General features: G+C 59.1%; 1 protein-coding gene across 2 annotated transcripts; it reads right to left on the bottom strand.

Moving 5' to 3' along the window:
* Positions 1–804: 804 nt before the first annotated feature.
* Positions 805–19,025, bottom strand: ALDH1A2 (aldehyde dehydrogenase 1 family member A2). Of its 2 annotated transcripts, none has more exons than XM_087703920.1 (13): positions 18,973–19,025; positions 13,035–13,139; positions 12,632–12,772; positions 11,031–11,160; positions 8,952–9,013; positions 7,675–7,803; positions 7,463–7,576; positions 3,170–3,272; positions 2,693–2,877; positions 2,405–2,569; positions 1,702–1,859; positions 1,544–1,618; positions 805–1,216 (listed from the first exon to the last, which is right to left on the bottom strand). In XM_087703920.1, the coding sequence occupies exons 1-13, from the start codon at positions 18,979–18,981 to the stop codon at positions 1,144–1,146; spliced, it is 1,449 nt and encodes a 482-aa protein (XP_087560046.1). In that variant the 5' UTR covers positions 18,982–19,025; the 3' UTR covers positions 805–1,143. The 2 variants fall into 2 exon arrangements, with proteins under 2 accessions (XP_087560046.1, XP_087560047.1); XM_087703921.1 differs by lacking the exon at positions 18,973–19,025 and adding an exon at positions 13,520–13,642.
* Between the last annotated feature and the right edge of the window lie 711 nt (positions 19,026–19,736).

The raw sequence follows: 19,736 nt of genomic DNA on the forward strand, positions 1-19,736 counted from the left end.
GAGCCAGTCGTGGGCGCTGGCTGACTCCGAAGAGGCCAGGTGTTTCTGACACAGACTCCTTGGGGAGACCCCTCCCCTGAATGCAGCTGAAAACACACAGCTGTCCTCCCAAGAGCCACAGCTCAGCGCAGCCCCTTCGGCCTTTGGGCTCCCAAAGCCTCCGAGGGAATCCTGGGCTTTGGCCCAGTTCCTGGGGAAGCCTGGCTAGATCTGGCCAAGCGCTGCGCTGTGGCTGGCCATGGGATTCCCAGGGGCTCCCAGCTCCCTAGCCAGGAAGGGGGGAGGCTTCAGGGGGCCACTGAGTGAGTTGAGGGCTCCTCCTTTTGGAAGAAAAGTTTCTGCCCAAGATCATTTCAAGCAGAAAGCAGCCAGGTAGGATGGGTCTCTGGCTGCCCCTTTTAGTTCCAGCCTCCTGAGGCTGTCAGTCGGCAGAGGTTTTGGGGGGAGGGTCCTCCCCAAACCCTCAGCCAGTGCTGGTGGGGCAGCTGTTTGGCCACCCAGGGGAGCCATTTCAAAGAGGGCTGCCTGGGGGGCCTTTGGGAGTCAGCTCCCCGAGAAACACGGAGGCCCCTGAGCAGGGGAGGAAAACACCTCCCCTCCCCCAACGGGCAAGGGGATCGCATGGAGGTCCCAGGAAGCCCATTTCCCCGAAGCAGCAGTGAGGGCTGCTGAGGGGGGCTTGCCTCTGGGTGACCCCTGGGGGAAGGAGAGGGAGTGGGAGGAGTGGCTGCCGCCTCTCCAACCTCCCCCAGGAAGCCCACCTGGCCAGGCCCCCCCTTCCTTCCCCGAGGAGAGCGAGCACAGGCAGCGGGACGGGTGCCCACAAGATGCCCCAGGCTGCTGCCTGCCTTGGCCAGAAAGCAGAGCGGCTTTCCCGGCCAGGGGCTGCCTCCTGCCTGCCCCTCCCCAGGAAAAGCCCCCTCGGCAGGGGAATGGGCCATCCAGCTCGAGCGCCTTTCAGAAGATCAAAGGAGTGCGGTGTCAGCAGTGGAGAAGAACCCCTCAAGTTGAATAATGAACTTGGTTGCGATGTTATTTTAAAAACAAACAAACATCAGTGTCACTTTTTAAAACTTCCTGAGTGCTGAGTCCCTCTGGAGAGTGGCAGGGGCGCGTCTGGTGCTGGGCAGCCCCCTCCTCCTCTTAGGAGTTCTTCTGGGGAATCTTGATGGTCACCGTCTTCACTTCGCAGTATTCTCGCAGGCCACTCTCTCCCCTGGCCGCACAAGGAAGATGGGGAGTCAAGGCCGGGCCCAGGGCCCCCAACCAGCACCCGGAGCCTGGGCCACGGGCAGGGCCAGCCCCCCCCCCACACGGGCAGGAGCAGGGCCGCCCCAAGAAGGACAGCTGGGACTCAAGGGCCCCCGAAGGAAGGAGAGAGGAGCCAGGCCACTCTCGTCCAGCTGGGCAGTTTCAGGAAAAAAGGGAATCCTCCTGAGTAGCAGTTCTCCCACCCCCAAATCCATCTTGATCGGCAGCCCCTGCGAGCCCCCCGGACCCCTCCTCAGAACCTGCAAGCCCACTCTCTATCCAAGGTGCTTACATTTCTCTTCCATTGCCGGACATCTTGAAGCCCCCGAAAGGACTCTGGGCATTCAGGGCATTGTAGCAGTTGACCCTGGAGGAAAAGAGGGAGAGGGGCGTGAGGGCGGCCCCCGCCTCGCCCACCAAACCATTGCCCAGCTGTGCTCGCAGCCTCACCAGACGGTTCCCGCCTGCATGGCAGAGGAGACGGTCAGCGCCTTGTTGATGTCGCTGGTGAAGACGGCAGCCACCAGGCCAAAGTCGGAATTGTTGGCTCTCTCGATCACTTCCTCCATGGTTTTGAACCGCAGGACTCCTTGCACGGGGCCAAAGATCTTCACGGGGGAGGAGGGAAGCGGGGAGAACAGAAGGAGGACAGTCATGGATGGGAAGAAGTCCAGGAGGATTTGTAGCCCCCCCACCCCCCCACCCCCGTGTGAGGCTTCAGCAGCACATGGGAAAGGGCAACACACAAAAGAAATGGGTGAAGCTCTCAGCCTGGGGCAAGGGAACAGAGACCAACAATGGGATGGCAGAGAAGGGTGTGCCCCAGAGATGTTCCCTTGAGGAAGCGACACACAACCCCCCAAGAGACCAAAGCTGCAAGTCTGGGGAGCCCCCCGGTGAAGCCTCCTCGGACCAGGGAGGGGCGGGAGAAGAGCCTCCGGCCACTTGAAGAGAGGCTCAGCTGTCCCTGGCGATGGGCTTCTTGGCGGCTCTTCCAGGAAGAGATGCAGATGTTGGATGGAGCTCCACAGCCAAGCAGGGCCCTGTAGCCTCCCAGCTCGGGAGGACTTGGGGGCCTGGCTGAGCCCGACAGAGGGGTTGGAATCACAGCAGGGGAGGGGGAGAGGGAGTTGGGGGGGGGTCAGCTGGGTACCTCTTCCCTGGCGATGCGCATGTCATCAGTCACGTTGGAGAAAACGGTGGGTTCAATGAAGAACCCCTTGCGCCCCAGTCCTTGCCCCCCACACTCCAGCCTGGCCCCTTCAGCCACTCCACTCTGGATCAGCTCCAGGATCTTCTTGTACTGCTTCCTGTCGATCTGAAGAGGAGAGGGGAGGGGAGGCTCTGTGGCACCACTGGCCCTGCTTGCCCTCCCGCCCTGCCCTTGTCAGCCTCTCCTGGCGGTTGGCTCAGGGTGGGGCTCCATCCCCCACCCACCCACCTGTGGCCCCTGCTCGGTGGTGGGGTCAAAGGGGCTCCCCACAACTCTCCTCTTGGCCCGCTCCACGCTCCTCCGGACGAACTCCTCGTAGATGGGCTCCTCCACGTAGACGCGGGAGCCGGCCGTGCAGCATTGGCCTTGGTTGAAAAAGACCCCCTGGTGGGCCTGCTCCACCGCCTGCTCCACTGCAAGACCAGAGAGACCCCTGAGGCCTCGGCCAGCACGCCCTGCCCGGCCCTCCAAGGGGGGAGGCTGGGCCAGGGAGTGGGGTTGAAAGGCCAGGGCATCCTGTGGCTTATCACAGAAGAAGAGATTAATTTACACTTGTAAGTGCTATAAAAGAATTTTTTTCCTTTCTCTTTTTTCTGCAGATTGGTCTTTGGTCTCTTTACACATTATTTCTCTCTTCTGGAGAGAGAGAGATGGGGGGGGCTGTTCTGAGGAGAGAAAGGAGAAGCCTCCAAAGGGCCAACTTACAATCGGCATCTGCGAAAATAATGTTGGGACTCTTCCCCCCGAGCTCCAGCGTCACCCGCTTCAGGTTGCTTCTGCCGGCGGCTTCTTGAACCAGCTTCCCCACCTGAAAGGGAGAAGAAGGGGAGCCAGTGCCCGGGGCAGAGGCTGCCGCTGTAACCCCTGGATGGGCCGGAAGGAGGGAGGAGAGAGGCTCTGGCCACGGAGGTACGGAGCCGCCTGTGGGAGGCCGGCTGGTCTTGGGAAGAAAAGCTGGTTCTTCTCCTGGTAAAGCCGAGCTTTTATTCAGAGACTGGCTGGCACCCGTTGCCTTCGGTTAGAGGAGGCCTGGTGAAAATTCGGCATTTGTTTGATTCGCGCAGAGCAAGGTTTCTCTGACTACCAAGGACCACCAAATAACAGCCCAATAAATTCATGCAATTTCAGGGGTCGGCTGAGAAAATCCTATTTGTTTTCTACCCTCATTCATTCGTTCCTTGATCCGGTTTGTTTTGAATTGCTTTCTTGGACATTAGTTAAAAACTCTGCTTTAAATTTGTCTTGAGCTGCTTTGGAGACGTGGTTTATGGCCGAATGGAAAATGGTTCTGTTAAAAGGGAGGAATGTGACCCAGGCAAGCGGAGGCCCTTGCAAGTCTTGGAGGCCTCCCTGGAGCCTTGTGGAGCACGCCAGGCTTATGCCAGCCTCCAGGGGGGGCCATTTGCTGGGCAAACCGGAGCCCCCTCTCGGGCTGACGTGGAAATCTGCTCCCTCAGCCAGCCAACAGTTGGTGCGCAACCCTGGTGCCCAGCTGAGCTCATCCTGCCAGACCAGCCACCACAAAGCCCAGAGGCAGCCTCTGCCCTCCCGATCCTTAGAACTGGGTTGTCGCCAAGGAGGGTGGAAGGATCGACTGGGACATTTTAGGGCCGAGGTGGAAAACGGAAAGGAGTCGCTCGCCAGGGGAGGTTCTGTACGTATGTTAGGGTGGGACTGGAGAAGGAGACCCTCTAGGCAGAAGGGCTTCCTTGGCACCAAGAAGCCAGCTTCCCTGATCTCACCCACCGACTCCCGACTGGCTTCTGGGCTTCCATGGCTGGGGGCCACTTCCTAGCCTTGCAAGGGCCCCCCGTGCCAGGTTGCCACTGAGATGGAGACCCCGGAAGGTCTGAAAACAGGCCCAGGAGCCACGCAGAGAGCTTTTTCCCTGGGAGGGGGGGGGGCTGGCTCCGGGTGTCCCTGGGAAAGGTGCAGGCCCAGGCCTGCTGCCCTTCCCGGAGGTGGCCGGCTGGCCGGTCTCTGGCAAGGAGGCAGGAGGTGCCTGCTGAGAAGGGCCGCAATGATCAGCAGCAAGACAGCTGTTTGCTCCAAACATTTGCTTGGCGTGAACCAACATTGGCCTCTCCTGGAGTTTGCTTTGATGGTCCTGCCCCGTTTCTTGTTGACTAATGATGAACTCATGCTTTGTTCAGCTCTTCTCGGCATAAAGAAAACACGCGCACAAGCGGGGCGGGCACAGCCTTTCCCAAGCCTTTGATCGGAGCTGCCGAGGGACCTGGCCGAGCATCTTGGACCCTGCACCAAAACCATTACAAAGAAGACGCACAGCTTTGCAAAACAGAAGAAGTCCGGCCTCACCGGGGTGTGTCTCTCCTGCACCGCCCAGACCCCCACCATTCATCTCCGCACACAAGCCGCATCGGATTGCCGAGGGAAAGTAAACTTGGATCCAACTTCAATTGTTCTGAGATGAGTCTAGAGTTTCTGTCTACGGGAGGCAGAAGGCGGGTGAGGAAACGTAAATCATCTTTGGAGAGGGAAACAACAATGCCGTGGCTTTGGGACAGAAACTCCAGCTAAGCCCTGGAAATTTACACAGCTCTCCGCAGAGGAGCCAACCGCCATGTGGCCATCGAGCATGAATTAGTGCTTCCTGAGTAAATCTCAGTGCGCTGCTGTCTCTTCCCCACAAGGCTTCCCCAAAGGGATCAGCTCAGGTCAGCTGCTCCAGTCATCCAGCATTTTGGCTTCCATGAGCCGCAGACCAAGAATTTCCCAAAGGGGCAATGGTGGTTATGGCTCCCGAATGCCAGGCCTAAGCGACGCCCTGCAAGGCCCCCTGATTTGGGTGGGTCTGTGGCCTTTTGTCCCTTGGCTTAGGAAGCGCAGAGGGGAAGCCCTTCTCCTTGGCTCCTCCGGGGCGTCTTCCGGTAGCTCAAGAGATCTCAGGGAAGATCTTCCGATGCTTCACCTCTTCACTCGGCAACCCCACAAAAGGTTCCCTTTTGCCTGCTTGGCCATGAAGCCCCCTCTGCCCCTGGGCTCAGCAATGGAAAGGGGGCAGGAGGCACTCCATGTCCCCAGGGGCACGCAGGGAAATGACCCACAGATGCACCCATGTGGGGCCTGCAGAGCAAGACTGACTTGGGGGAGACCCGCTTGGTCCACAGCCCCAGCCTGGCCCCGAACCTTGCAGCCCGATCCCATTGGGGGCCCGGGGAAAGGGGGCGCAACTCCAAAACGGCCCAGGTGCCCAGCAGCTGAAGGACGAAGATCAAAGGAGCTGCCCTCAGAGGGGAAAGGGAAGAGGGAAGCCTCCTGCCTCCCCCAGGCTGAGCTCCATCCAATGCTGCCTTGCAGAGGAAGCCGGCCGCAGAAGGAAGAGGGGAGGCTGGGAGGAACCGTCCCTCTGGCTCATCCCCCCACTTCTGATGCCTGGGGGTCTTTGGGAAGAACAAGGGTTGGGGGTTTGCAGCACCATCTCTAATGAGCCATAGATGAAAAGCTGGCGATGGGGGAGGGGGGGGCTGGGGGGGGGGGAAGTGACCCATGACCAGGGAGTTTGGGGAAGACAGTCCCTGGCCGTGAGAGGCTCATGGGCCGCAGCCCTCCACCTGCGGGAGGTGAGCCCTGCACAGGGGAGGGGGCTTGAAAGGGGCACATCAAAGGTTCCCAGGAGGGGCATCCATTCTACTCCTCCCAAGCGGGAGGAAGAGGCATTTCGGGTCCTGGAAAGGCCGAGCCAAACCTGCGTCTGTCCCAGGCGGGCAGAGCGTTGCTCAGAATCACCTTGGGTGAAGCCGCAAACCGTAACTGCGGGATGCCTCCCCGTTGCCAGCCCCAGCAGAGACCCTGTTTTCACCAGGAGCCTCCTGAATTGGGCGGCCCCTTTTTCTAGCGGAGCCCACAGAGGGTCCAGGAGCAGAGGGAAGAATATGTGCCAGCCGAGGGTCTCTTCCTGTGCAGTCCAAGGATTATGGGGAAGGGGCTTCGGGGGCCACGGGGTGAGTGAAAGAACGAGGGGAAGGGGCTTCGGGGGGCTGGAAAGCTTGTTTCAGAGCCCTTCCTCTTGCCTGCCAGCCCCAGGGACCAGCAAGCCTCCTCCGGGGGGGACCCAAGCCTCCTCCGGGAGGGCCTCTTTGAGGCATCGGAGGGCCTGAGACGAAACCTCCCCTGCCTAGTCAGTCTTGCTCTGAGCCTCTCGGGTAGCCGGGAGCAGAGCCAGAGCCTCCCCCGGAAAGGGACTGTGGGGAAGCAAGGGGGCTTCTGGGGGCCCAGCAGGCCACGGAGCGTTATCTCCCGACATCCCTGGAAGGGACCCTGGTTGGGAGCTGCGGGGCTGACCTGCTGCTCCAGGAATTCCGCAGGACAGGAAATCAAAAGCCACCTGAAGCAGTTTACGCTCCCGTTGGATTAAAATATCCCAGCTGCTGCTCCTGCTTTGGGCTCTGAGAGAATGGCTTTGTTTCATCCCGCAATGCTCTTCACTTCCTGCTGCCAGCTTTTCAAAGCAAATACCGAATTTGGGCAAAATCCAGAGAATTTTCATTTTAAAGGCCTATTAAAAACGAAATCCCTCTGAAATGACAGGGAACATTTATTTTGGCTGCCATTGGCAGCTCTGAACCTTTCGGTGTTTCCTTCCCACAGTAAGTCAGCCGCTGCCAGAGTCTCCTTAACCAAACACGGGCTGGAGCCCTTCACCAAATTCACCAGGACACATGACGGTCGCTCCCCCTGACTCCAAGGGAGCGCGAAGGGACTCACAGCCTGCATGAAGGTGGCCTGAGGGGCTGAGGCTGGCACCCTGGGAGCAGGGAGCGGGGAATGACGCGCAGGGCCTGGGAAATGATGGGGGGAGGGGCTGCCATTGCTGGAGAGGCGCTGAGCACCGGCCGCAACACCTACCCCCTGGCACCCGGCCTCTTCTTGCCATGGGGGCTTCCTGAAAGCTTCAGTTCCTGAATGCCAATTCAAGGGATGGGGTGATGCTTTCTTCTCCCCCACCCACCTTCCCCCCACAGCACCCACTCTTACCTCTGTGGAGCCCGTGAAGGCGATTTTATCAATCCCTGGGTGTGAAGCAATTGCCGCCCCCACGGTGGGTCCAAATCCCGGCAAAATGTTGACCACGCCTGGAGGAAAGCCCGCCTGTCAAGGAAGGGGGCAGGCAGAGAGAGAGAGCACGGCTGAGAGAAAGCCGGGGAGCTCGGGGGTCCGGGGCCACGCATGTGCCGGGGGCTCCTTACCTCCTTAATGAGGGTGCCCAGGTGGAGGGCGGTGAGTGGGGTTTGCTCGGCCGGCTTGAGAACCACGGTGTTGCCACAGCAAAGGGCTGGCGCGATCTTCCACGCAAACATCAGGAGGGGGAAGTTCCACTGTGCAAGCAAAAGGCTTTTGTTGTGAGTTAGTCAGCACATCATCTCAGTCAAGAAGAAGATAAATGTTCTCTCCTTTTATACGGTCACGGGGGACAGCGGGCATGCAAATCAATTCTGTGATCCTGCCCCATTGATTGCCCCATGCCCTCAACCCGCTCTGCGCTGGGGCTCAGCCTGAACACCACTTGGGCAGAGCGATGGGGACACATGGAATGACTTTTCCCAAAAAGCTTCATTGCCAATTCCTGCAAGAAATGGGGGGGGGGAAGCAGATGCCACACAAACAGGGGGCCCCTTGGGAGCCCCCTTCCATTGTTGGACTTTTCGGCACCCTTCCTGCCAAAAACATAAAGCCAAAGTGCTGCGGTTCTGCTTGGTGCCCAAAGGGGAAGAAGAGGCCGGCCGGCGGCCGAGGGGAATAGTGGCCCTTTAGCTGCACTGGTCAAGAGACCCTCTGGGGCCCCTGGGAGGTCTGGCCCAGTTTTCCTGGGGCCTTTCAGGAATGGAGGCACAAGGTATGGCCCCCACTGCCTCCCTGCTGGATGCCCCAAACATTTTGGACCTATTGAAGACAAAAGGTGAAATACCTCCACGAGGGTGTCCGTTTTCTTCTTTCTTTCTTTCTTTCTTTCTTTCTTTCTTTCTTTCTTTCTTTCTTTCTTTCTTTCTCTCTCTCTCTCTTTCTTTTTCTTTCTTTCTTTCTTTCTTTCTTTCTTTCCTTCCTTTCCTTCCTTCCTTCCTTCCTTCCTTCTCTTTCCTTCTTTCCTTCCTTCTCTTTCCTTCTTTCTTTCTCTCCCTCTCTCTTCCTCCCTCCCCTCCTCACTTGCTCCCTTCCTTCCTTCCCTCCCACCTCCCTGTGTGAGTCTCTCTCTTGGCCAAGAGCCACCAAAGGCTGTTGGATTGTTTGGCTTTGCTCGCTCTGGTCCTGGGAATCCGGAGCCTGTGGGCTGCCTAAGAAGGCTGCCCTAAAACTCTATTAAGATGTGCAAATAAGCAGTGGAAGGGCTACGGATCCGCCTGCAGTGGGCTTCCCCTGCCTCTCCCCCGGCCCAGCCGCCCCTAATGAGAAACACACCCGGGCTGAAGCCCCTTCAAGGGAGCCGGTTCTAATGAAAATAAATACGAGGTGCAGCAGAGAGACTCACCGGGATGATCTGTCCACACACCCCGATGGGCTCATGCCTCGTAAAGGTGAAGTAATCTCCGTCTGGAAGAGAGGGGCCTGCTTACTCTCACCAGCACCCCAAGAGGAGCGACCGGAGGGAGACGCGCAGCACACTCTGTGCGTGCGTGTGCGTGTGCGTGTGCGTGCGTGTGCGGTTCCAGGGGGACACTGGGGAGCATCACACAACCAGCCGCAAAGCCCAGCTGCTCCCGTCCTCTGGCCCACACAAGCCCTCCCCCCTGAGCATTCCTCCCTTGGGCCAGAGCCAACCCCCGTCCACCAGGGACTCTGCCTTCGGGAGGGGACTGCCAAAGCCCCCCACCTTTCGGCTGGTTCGGTGGGCCTCCTGGCTCTTCTGCTTCGCTTGGGGCCCAGTCCTCTCCCCGCCTGCGAAGGCTCCGTTTGGAAAGGCTGATCCGACCAGGCGCCCGCCAGGCGTGTCTTGCTCAGAGACCGACCCAGCACAGGGCCTGGCAGTGCCGGACATCGCTTGCCTTGTTGCAGAAGGCTGCAACCGATCCGGGGGATGCCGGGCACAGCACCCCCTGGGTCGTCTAGAGCAACCCCAGGGAACGGGGAGAGAAGGGGGAGGCCAGGGCAGAAACTCGTGCCTTCGGGCCAGGTGGGAGGGCCTCTCTGGGACGTTTCTCCAGGGAGCTTCTGGGAAGGAAAACACGGCACCCCCCGGCAGCATCCGAGGTCCAGCCTTGTTTCCGGCCTGACTGGGATCAGCCACGGGGCCTTCTCTGCCTCGCCATGTTTCCCACTCCTTCACGCTGAGCAATTTGGGGAGGGGGCCGGAGGGAAGGGGATCCGCTTTGGTGAGCAGGGATGTCTTCAAGGCTTTCCCAGGAGCCACATAAAGAATGGCCAGTTATCAGCAAGAAGGGAGTGGGGAAAGGAAGCCGGAGCAGATACGGAGGGAGAGGGGGGGGCCGGGTAGTTCTAATTAGGAAAAGGCCCAGGGGAGATAAAAGGAGACGGAGCCCCCTCCCCATCCTCCTGTAGGGTAGGCCAGTCGGCAGCCAGAGCCATCTGGAGGGCATCAGCTGTGGGCAGGCAATACCAGGCTGTGCAGCTGCAGCCAGCTGTTTCTTGGGGAGGGGCTGCCTCACCCCCAAGCGACGTTTGGGACTGGAGCGTTTCTGACCAACCCCATTCGGGAAGCCCTTTCTGGACCCCCAGCCAGGAGGAGCAGCTCTCAAGGAGCCCTCTTCTCCGCTGCGTTGGGCGGCTCTGAAGCCACTGGGAGACACGGGGCCCTGGCGCTTGGCAAGAGGCAGGCGGCAAATGCCGGCCTCCGATTCCCAGGGAGACTATTTTAAAATAAAATAATTATTTTCCTCACTCCCGGGATCTATAAGGGGCGGACTTCATAAGCGTCCCTCGTGCAGGAGGCTTTCTGGGGAGCAGAGAGATGAAAGCCGGCCGTCTTCTCCACACCTTGCCTGCCCACCTGATGGGCCCTATAAACGGGGTGTCGGTGAGGCCGGGGAACAGGGCTTGACAGAAACAGGCTGCTCTGCCCAAACGCTGATCTTTCTGCGGCTGCGAATCGCCCTCCGGGGCGGAATCTGAGCAGGCAGCGCTGAAAGCTTTACTGTTTCCATAAAACCACTGAAATTAAAAGGATCCTGCTTTAAACTGGGGCAGGAGAGCATCAGGCCGTTTCCTCGTCTTCTGGCTCTGTTTCCCAGCCTCCTCCGGCTCAGGGGAAGGGGCTGAGGGTTGGGGGGATCAGCTTGGCCGCTAAAGAGAGCCCGCCAAGCAGGCTCTGCCCCAGAGAACAGTGGGTCTGCAGGAGGACCAGGGGCATGGAAGGGGCCCCTCTAGCGGAGGGCTGCCCTGAGTCTCCTCAGAGGTGACCCGTCCCCAGGCGGAGATGCTGCTGGATCCTGAAATGGCAAATGGCTCTGAATTGAAGGAGGGAAGGACGGACCTTTGGGCTCAGAGGAGGAAAGGAGTTTGGGGGGTGTTAGCAGACGGCCGTCCCCTGCAGTGCCCCTACCTGGCACTGGAGAGACGCCGCAGAACGAATGCAGGGCAGATTCTAACTTACCCACCGGGATGGTCAATCCGTGAATCTTGTCTGCCCAACCGGCGAAATACCGCAGGGTCTTGATGACCCCGTGAAGGTCGACGTAGAAGGCCTGGAGGAAGGGCTTCCCACTGTTCAGCGACTCCATGGTCTGCAAGGCCAAGCGGAGCAAGAATCAAGGCCTCCTTCTGGGCTTGGGAACAGAGGGAGCTGTGGGGAGGGTCCGGCAGGGATGGCTCTCTTGGAGGGTGGAGCAACAGGGGGGCTCTGCACACAGGGCTCCCCCGCCAATGCCGGGGCCAAGCCAGCATGCCCTCAGGGCCTGGTGCACGCGAAGGGAGGCGGCACAGGGCTTCCCACGACCGCCAATCCATCGAACGGCCGAAAGCCGCCAGAGGCCTAACCAGGAGCCTTGATTCAGGCCAAGGCAGGTGGGCCCCCTGTGTGATTCATCCGGAGGCCCCGCTTGCAAGACCAAAGTCCTGAGACCCGGCTGAGGCTTACGCTGAGGTGCTCAGGCAGTTCTGTGCTGTCTTTTCCCACAGGCTTTTCCTCAAAGCCATTCCGGCAGCAGTTTCCTGGCATGTACCCCTGAAAAGTGGCGAGCCCTCCCCGAAGCAGCCTGCCTCCCCAGGGGCCGGAGGTGCAACCCGTCCCCTCTTTGAGGGCTGCCCCCCGCCCAGGTCACCCCGAGCAGCCTCTCGGCCTCAGGCAAGACGTCCTCCGGCCCTCTGGATGCTGGGACCAAACAGCTGCCAGGTGGGAGCCCCCAAAAAGGAGGCGGATGGTCCCTCCAGGGAGAGCCGAGCGGGTGCTCAAGAATGCCCGTCCCAGCTGCGGCCCGAGGCTCCTCTGGCAGTGGAGATAGCTCCCGTGCCCTTCCCCACCAAGGCCCCAAGCCAATCAAAAGACGCCGCGGGCCCTGGTGGAGGAGATCTTCCCATATTCCTCTTAAGGAGCCCCATAAAATGTTCGCTGCCACGGCTTAAATCACTTTTAAGAGCCCCCATTATCTGCCCACGAAGGTTGCGGCAGAGGAAACGCATCTGTGGAAGCCGCTGGGCGAGAGCCATAAATCCAGCTGAAGCGCAGGAGGGTGGTGGCTCCTCCCTTTCCCTGCCGGTGGGGCCGGCAGCAGCGGCATCTGTGGCGGACAAATTCAACAAAGGTTTGGCTCAGGAACCGCAGCCACCGGCCGGCGGCCGACTGATTTGCTGAGCCCCTCCCTTCCCCCCGGGGTGATTTTACAGCGTCTGCTGGTGGTGAGATGATTTAAGTGTTGACAAAGCTGGAATTAAGATGTTTGCTGGCTTAGTTCAAAGCGCCTGACGTGTGGAAAATAACATTAGCCATGCCACCATGTCGGCTCTCACCACGTGCTCCACCGCCGTGGGCTGGGCCATGCAGCTCAGCGGCTCTTGGGCACCCTGGGGGGGTGGGGGACCCAGAGCTGCCCAGGGGGGATCGGGATGCCCTCTTTCGCCCCCTGGTCAGCCGACTCTGCCTGGAGCTCAGCGTCTCCTCCTTCCGTTCCCCCGAAACCCCAGAAGGAGCACTTTGAAAGGCAGCTTCCTCCGGCAGCGTCTGGCCTCCTCCCACAATGTCCCACCCGCTGGACTTACAGCCAGGAGGGCGCGGTCCCTCTCCACCAGATCCGCCAACTTCTCCAGCAAGCGTCCTCGTTCAGAGGCGTCCATCCTCCGCCACACCGAGCCCAGGGAGAAGGCCAGCCGAGCAGCCTGCACCGCCTTGTCTGTGTCAGCCTGGGAAATGGGAGAAGCAGCTGGGATAGAGATGCCCCCCCCTCACTTGGCAACTGGAGCCCCCCCCCCCCCGAAAGCACCAACCTGCCGTTTCTGCATTCTGGGACGGGGCCCGGGGAGATGGGGGGGGGTGTCAGCTCTTCTCCGGCCACGGAGCCGGCCAGGCCGTTGGCATCTGGGCATTTTTCTCTCAGGCGGACCTACCTCACAGGGGTGTTGTGGGGAGACGCAAGGGCAGGCTAGAAACCCCACTTATCTTTACCTTGTCAGCTTCTTGCACGTCACAGATCTGTTCTCCGGTTGCAGGATTAAATACGGGGAATATTTTCCCACTCTCTGAATTCTGCCACTCATTGTTGATAAATATCTGAAAAGGCAAGAAAAAAAATGGGCCTTTTGGTTTTGGCTAAAATGCAGGGGTTCCCCTTACCTCTTCTGGCACCTGGAGGGGCCTTTCCCACCCAGCCTCCCTCTTCCACCGGAAGTCCTTTCAGGACTACCATTCCCAGCATCCCTGGGGGTCACCATTATTCCTCCCCGGGGGTCATGGGAGTCGTAGTTACACTTGCACCAAGTTCTCCCTAGGCTGCTTTCCCTGGTTTCAGGCTTCCCTTCTGGGAGCCAGGACGGAGGCTGCCCTGTTGGACGGCTTGCAACCGGCAGAGAACCCCCCGCCCGGCTGTGCCTGGCTTAGAGGAGGGGGAAAACTCGGGTCCTTCCATCAGGCTCCCCGTCTGCCCCCCGAACCTCCAAAGTGGATCCGGCTTTTCTTGGGGTGATGCTCCCCAAAGCAACCGGCCACAAGCAGGCTGAAAGCCCCCCAAGGGACCTTCCCCATTCGAGGCTGCCGAGCGTGGCAGGGGTGCCTCTCGGGCGTCTGCCTCTCACGGAAACAACGGGCTCTTCCTGGCCTGGAGTCTCGCAGGGCAGGAAGAGGCGACAGAGGAGTTGCTACTGTTAATGGTTAACATTCGCTTCTTCCTGTCCCAGGACGTTGTATAAACAAAACTCAGTCTTTGCCAGCTCCTTCCTGTAAATGGGCTGCCTTCGATCTGGCTGCGAAGGGGGAATATTTACTCTCTCCTCATCCAACGTCTTGGAAAGGCTCCAAGTCCTGAAATTCAGCAGCTGGCGGCTTTACAAGCCCGATCTCATGCTGAAATAACTCACTCTTGGGGAGTTGTAGGCATTTGGTGTCAGGTAGTGCCACGCCACAAGCCCCCCCCCCCTCCTCCCTGCTTGGAGGATTCTCCAAGGATAAATGAGGCTTTGGCAGGACTTTTAAGAACCTCCAGTGGACGTTGATGAAATGCCGAGAGCCGCACATTTGATCTGACTTTCATTAGGGCCAGTTCGTAAAAATGCCACCGGCTCGGACAAGGATGACACATTGTGCGAACGGGGATCCCTGCAAAGCCTCAAGTGGGGTTTTCGTTCCCCTGGTTTGTTTTGCTCTTATTTATTGCTGCCATTGTAGTGGGCAACGTTAAATCAAGGCGGCTATTTGACAGCAAATGTTGCTATCAGTGAATTATATCCAGCTCTTCCCCAGCCCAGAGGAAGAAAGGGACGGCCTCAGGGAGAAAGGGCCCCTCTGTAAATCATGCCCAGATTGGCACCGCCCAGAGGGGGCATTGTTCCTGCTCAAGGGGGAAAGCTCTCACAATTGCCCTGGAATCAGGGTTAATTAAGGCTAGCTGCAGTCATAAATCAGCTGGGGGATTTTTACAGCTTAATTCAGCCTTAAGCCACAGTGCGTGTTGGTGAATGTATGGAAGGTAACTGATTAACCAGGTTTCCCAAGAGTTGCTAAGACGGGTGTTTTGGGCTGAACCCAGAGTTACAGCTCTCGGAGTGAGAAAACAAGGGGAAGGGGAGTAGCAGTTAGCCACGGGCCTTGTCATCCAAAGCCCTGACTCTGGCGGCAGGCTCTTTCTGTCAGGTTGGTGTGTGTGGGGGGGAATCATCCTGGAAAGGGTGGGTGCAAAGAGCTCTCGGGCCCCCAACTCCGTCCCTTGGGCTCTGACTGAAGCCCTCAGCTGCTCCAACCACTGGGCAAATGCCACCGGTGCCCATCGTCCCTCTCTTGGCCACAGGTCAATGGGATTGTGGCCACTTTTAAGGGTAGAGAAATGGAATAGCTTCAAATGCAAAAACATCTTCCACTCTTTTCATAGCCGCCTTTTGACGAACCAGTGGAAAGCATCACCTTGCAATGGCTCCTCTTTGTGGCCTGGAGCTCGGAGAGGCCGCCGGATGCTTCTGGCTCACTTGGGCCATTTCTCTCAAAGGGAGAACTTTGCAAAGAGAGATGGAGATTGCCGTCCATTTGGCCCCGGAGTTCCCATCGCTCTCTGGCTCCCATTTCCTTTGCTGGGAGACTCTTCCATGCTACTGCAGGAGGGGATGCGCGACCCTCTCCGTGCCGCTAGGGGTGATGTCGCTGGGCTGCCTCTTGGACCCTCCGCCCACGTCCAGCAGAGCCCTGTCCGGTGGTCAGCAGTGGAGACTGGATGTGCTTCCCTGGGCCTTGCTTTTCTCTGGTCTTAGTAAGCTTTTTGACATTCCAGAAGGATTTCCCCCCTTCTGTACAGGAAAGGGATTTCAGCATCCACTTAATAACAGCCCCCCCCAAACCCCTCCCCCCTCGGGGGAAAAGCAGGTTTTTGGATGAATCAGAATTTCCCACTTTTCACTTATTTAGTAGCTGGTTACAGTTTCAGTTCCATCCAAGTGATTCGTTTTTCATGCGATGCTTGATCCTCTGAGAGTTTTTGAGGCCAAACCTGTAAAATTGGAGGGAGGGGCACGAATGCCAGAGACGCTTCTGGAGGAATCACAGCTGTTTGGCCCCAAGCGTCCATCCTGCGGCTGGAGCTGAGTACATAACGGTACTTTTTTGGGACAATTTTGAAAACACGCAAAAAATGCGGCAGCTTCCCTTTCCCTTGGTAGTTATTTCATAATCCCACTGACGCTGGGCCAGCACTTGCGCCTCTGGCCGTGCTCCAGCCTTCCTGTCCTCATTCTGGGCAGATGGACTCTGGTGCTCTTCCTAAGGATGAGCCACCCGGCTTCCCGGCTTCTGAGAAGTTGTTCTCTGCTGTGGGCCTGGTGGCTGCCCTGATCCACGCGGGGCCACCTCCACGCAAGGGAAGATCCTGAGCTCAGCTGAGCAGGGGAGATGGGACACCCCCCCCTCCAAGTAGTCGTCCACCTTCCCCTGGGAAGAAGTTCAGTCCTCTCCCGGCGGAGAGGAGGAGGGAAGCAGCCCTTTGGGACGAGTCAGGGGGAAGGAAGGAAGGGGGGTCTTTCTGCACATCACTCCAGAACCCCCACTTTCGGAGACAGAGAAAGAATCCATTCCCAAAGCAAGGAGGGAGGGCAGGCCCCCAACCACCAGCCGCTGGATCTCATTCAACTCCTAGGATTCAACGGCTGTTTGCAGGGAGCAGCTTGACACCAAGCAGGCCCTGCTGGGAGAGTTTCCTGGTGGATTGGGCCCCTTTTCAGTAACCCAGGGTTGAATTATGCCTCTCTGTGTTGTTTTAGGTGAAGAGAGTAATTCTAGCCTTCCTGTTAATAATCAGCTTCTGGAAATGCCGTTCTTTACTAGAGGACACCTCATCCTTTTAGGGAGGACACAATCTCTCTCAATATTTATCTCTCAAAAAGCAAAACAAAGAGAGGCCATGGGAAAAGGACGGGGAGGGGGGGAGCCCCCCATTCCGCCTGGCCTGGGAGCCGCTTTCTCCACAGAGATGAGGAACGGCTGGAATGCCGCTGGCTCCGTCCTTCCCGGCCCCTTTGGCCCGATGCTTCTCCTTCGCGTGATAAATCACCGGCCGAGCGCCCACCTTGCCTGTTTGATCTCAGCTCAGCAAGATTCAGTTCTGAAGTGAAAAACTCCAGGTCTGATAGGGCAGAGGCGGAGGAGCGCAGAGCCCCCTGACCTGGGGGAGGCCCAGCCCACAGAACGGCCCAGCACACACAGCCCCTGCTCTGCCAGCCAGCCGGCCTCCTTCCTGCTTTCCCAAGCCCAGCCTATCCAGGGGGGGGGGTAGGGGGGCTTATGACCAGGCCGGTCCTAAAGAAGGGCCCCCCCCCGGCCCAAACCACCCTCACAGCCAAGCGCTCCTCCTGCAAAAGCCAAGCTTGCAGACGTCAATTCGCCCCCAGCCCAAGATTTTGCCTGAGGGGCCAAAGCATCTTCCGGCAGTTGCCAAGGGGGTTTTCTGCGGAGAGCTTGGCCCGGGTGGCAGCGCCACAGAAGTGTTCGGAAGGGGGTCTCTCCATCACAGTTGCCCTCAGACGGAACTGAATTGCAGGCAGCTCAGAGATCTTTGGATCCGCCCAGGTGGGATCCTTGCTGATCCATGGGGCCTTGGCGCTGGCCACCCGTGATCCCTTTGGGGTACGCATCAGGCATGGCTGGCATTAGGAGCCCCAAGGATGCCCAAGTCCTCAAGAGGAGGGCTTTCTCAGGTGGGCATCCCAGGCATCCCCCTCAGCCCCCCCCCCGACCCCCAGGAAGAAGGGTTGGGTGAGCCCAGACAGGCCTGTGGCCTCCTCCGCAGCTCCTGGCCCTGCTCTCTGCAGCTGCTGGCCTACTTTCCTCACAAACAGCGCCTGGTGCTTGTGGAGAACATCCCGGCCGCTTACTGGCCAGGACTGTGCAGGCAGCCGGGGGGGGGGGGAGAAGGAATGGGGGGGGGGCGCCTGCAGCTGCACAGCAGGAGCAAGGAAGAGGAAGAGCCTTTTGCTCTCCCTCACAGACAGAGACGGACTACAAGCTAATAATGTTCATCTGAAATTCACCCAGCGGTGATCCAAAGCCTTCTCTGCTTCCCTGCAGCTGGAAAAGTTGCCCAGGCGGGTGAGGGAGGAGCGCTGGGTGCCGTGTGGACCAGAGACGGGCTCTTTGTCTTGCCGCGAGAACCGGGATGCGCGTCTCAGGCATATTGGGGCGATAAATCCTGCCGCCTTCTCCAGCCATCCACGCGGCCTTCCTTAATGGGGGGCTGTTTCATTTTGACACTGTCTCCCAACTTTGCTGCTTAGTTATTCATTAAACGTACGTCTTGCCACAATTTCATGGCTCTCAGAAGTGTTCAAGGAATGAGAAAGAAAAATGAAAACCTACCTCGTAAGATTGAATTATAAGGAAATAAAAACTAAGCTACAAGAATGAATTAACCACCATTCTCACCAGAACGCTAAAAATAAAAAGCAAAAGATGCACAAAAGCTGTTGGGAAAAGGCTCCTTTTGAAGAACCTCCAGGAGGCCCTCGAGAGGGGAGGGGCTGGATCTCTGGGGAAGCCGGTTCCAAGAGCCCCCCCTCCAGCCCCCCAGAAGGGTGGGGTGGGTGAGCTTCTGGGGGGGGGTGCTCAGCGGGTCTTGTGCCAAGGACCTCCAGAGGGTCCTCGGTGTAACAGTCCAGCAGAAACATATTAGAAATAAAACGGCTTTGATGGAAAGGCGACACCAGAAGGCAACGAATTGGCAACATCCCTGGAAGCCCCACGAGGCTGGCTGTAAAAGCGGCCTTTCAAGGGCCTGCAAGGGAGAAGACCAAGAGGATCGCGGAGCCCAAGGACACCTGCGGACTTCACCAAACCTCCCTGCCGGGAGGCCGGATCTGCCAACCCAACGGAGGGCCTTGGTCTGGAGCAGGCCAGGTGGAGGCCGGCTGCCCCGGCCTTGCCCCTTGCATGCCCATTTTCGGAACCGGCCTCCCTGCCGCAATTCAGCTGCAGGCGCTGCTCCTGTTCCGAAGCCTACAAAGGCGCGAGAGATTCCCTCGGGCGGCTGGTCCCTGCCCGGAGCCTTCTCTCCGCTCCCCGCTCTCCCTGGCACCGGCACCCGCTCCGCTCCCCCGTGGCTTCCGTGGAAGGAGAGCAGAGACCCAAGCAAGCAACAAAGACGCCTGGACGGCGGAGGGGGGGAGGCGGCGGGAGGGAGAAGACGCGGCCCGCTACTCCGGGCTATAAACTGGGGCGGGGGGCGGGATTCCACGCTTTCCGTCAGCGCAACTGTCGAAGCGCGGAGGAGGAGAAGACGGGGACCTCCTGCTGCCGAACGGTGCCTGCCCGCCCAGAGGGTCTGCCTCCTCCGGACCTCCCCCCCCCCTCTCTCTATGTGCCCAGATGTGCCAGAGGTGCCTGTCCTTGGTTCCTGCCCCTCCCCCTCGCCTCTCACCTGCGCCATTAGGCTGAGTTCTTGGCTGCCATTTCCACCGGCTGTGTCCAACAGCCTCCCCGCCCCTTCTCCCGTGAAGGGGCCAAGCAGGGCCCGGGCAGGAGGGAGGGCAGGCGGGAGGGAGGGCCCCGCTCGGAGGCTCCGAAGGGAATGGGGAGAGGAGCAGAAGCTGCTTTTGAATGGGCGCTGCTTCTTTGGCGGCGCTGCCGTTTCTTCTTTGCAGGATCCCTCCGATGGAGAGGCGTCCTGGGCCAGGGAAGGCCCTTGTCAAAGGCAGACAATCCCAGCCATTCCGAGAACGGCCATGGGGCCACAGTGCGGCTTTCTCTTTGCAGCCGGCCAGCCCTGCTACTCCGGGTGCCACAATGCAGGAGCCTGGATTTAACTTAAGAAGGAAGCAAAATCCCTGCATGGAGTTCGGAAATTGGAGTCCATTGAGCCAGCATGAAAGCCCCCCCAGCCCCCTCCCCCCATCCTCTCCACAGCCAAACATAAGAAGCAAGCTGGAGGGGGGGGGCAGGTCCCCGGGATGCCCCCAGCCGTCCTTAGAACAAAGGCAGAGAAACCGGCCACGGACTGGCTTTGGGGCACAAACAGAGCTGGAAGAGGCTCTTCCACTCATGGGCCTCCCTGGCTGCTCACCTACCAGCTGGGGAGGATGGGGAGGGTGGTCCAGCCTGCACTGGAGCTGGAGCCCTTTCTTGCAGGGGAAGAGAATCAGCTGGCCAACAGATTGGGGTGGGCAGATTTCCCTTCCTGACAAC

This window comes from Thamnophis sirtalis, unplaced genomic scaffold (genome assembly GCF_051295495.1).
Source record: "Thamnophis sirtalis isolate CommonGarterSnake01/CBP01778 unplaced genomic scaffold, rThaSir2_p1.2 scaffold_2, whole genome shotgun sequence".
Taxonomy (NCBI): domain Eukaryota; kingdom Metazoa; phylum Chordata; class Lepidosauria; order Squamata; family Natricidae; genus Thamnophis; species Thamnophis sirtalis.

Coding starts and splice junctions, on each gene's coding strand:
- ALDH1A2 (XM_087703920.1), bottom strand. Junction 3,273..7,462: donor CCTTCACGGGCTCCACAGAG/GTAAGAGTGGGT, acceptor TCTCCCTTTCAG/GTGGGGAAGCTGGTTCAAGA. Junction 2,878..3,169: donor TATTTTCGCAGATGCCGATT/GTAAGTTGGCCC, acceptor CTGGTCTTGCAG/TGGAGCAGGCGGTGGAGCAG.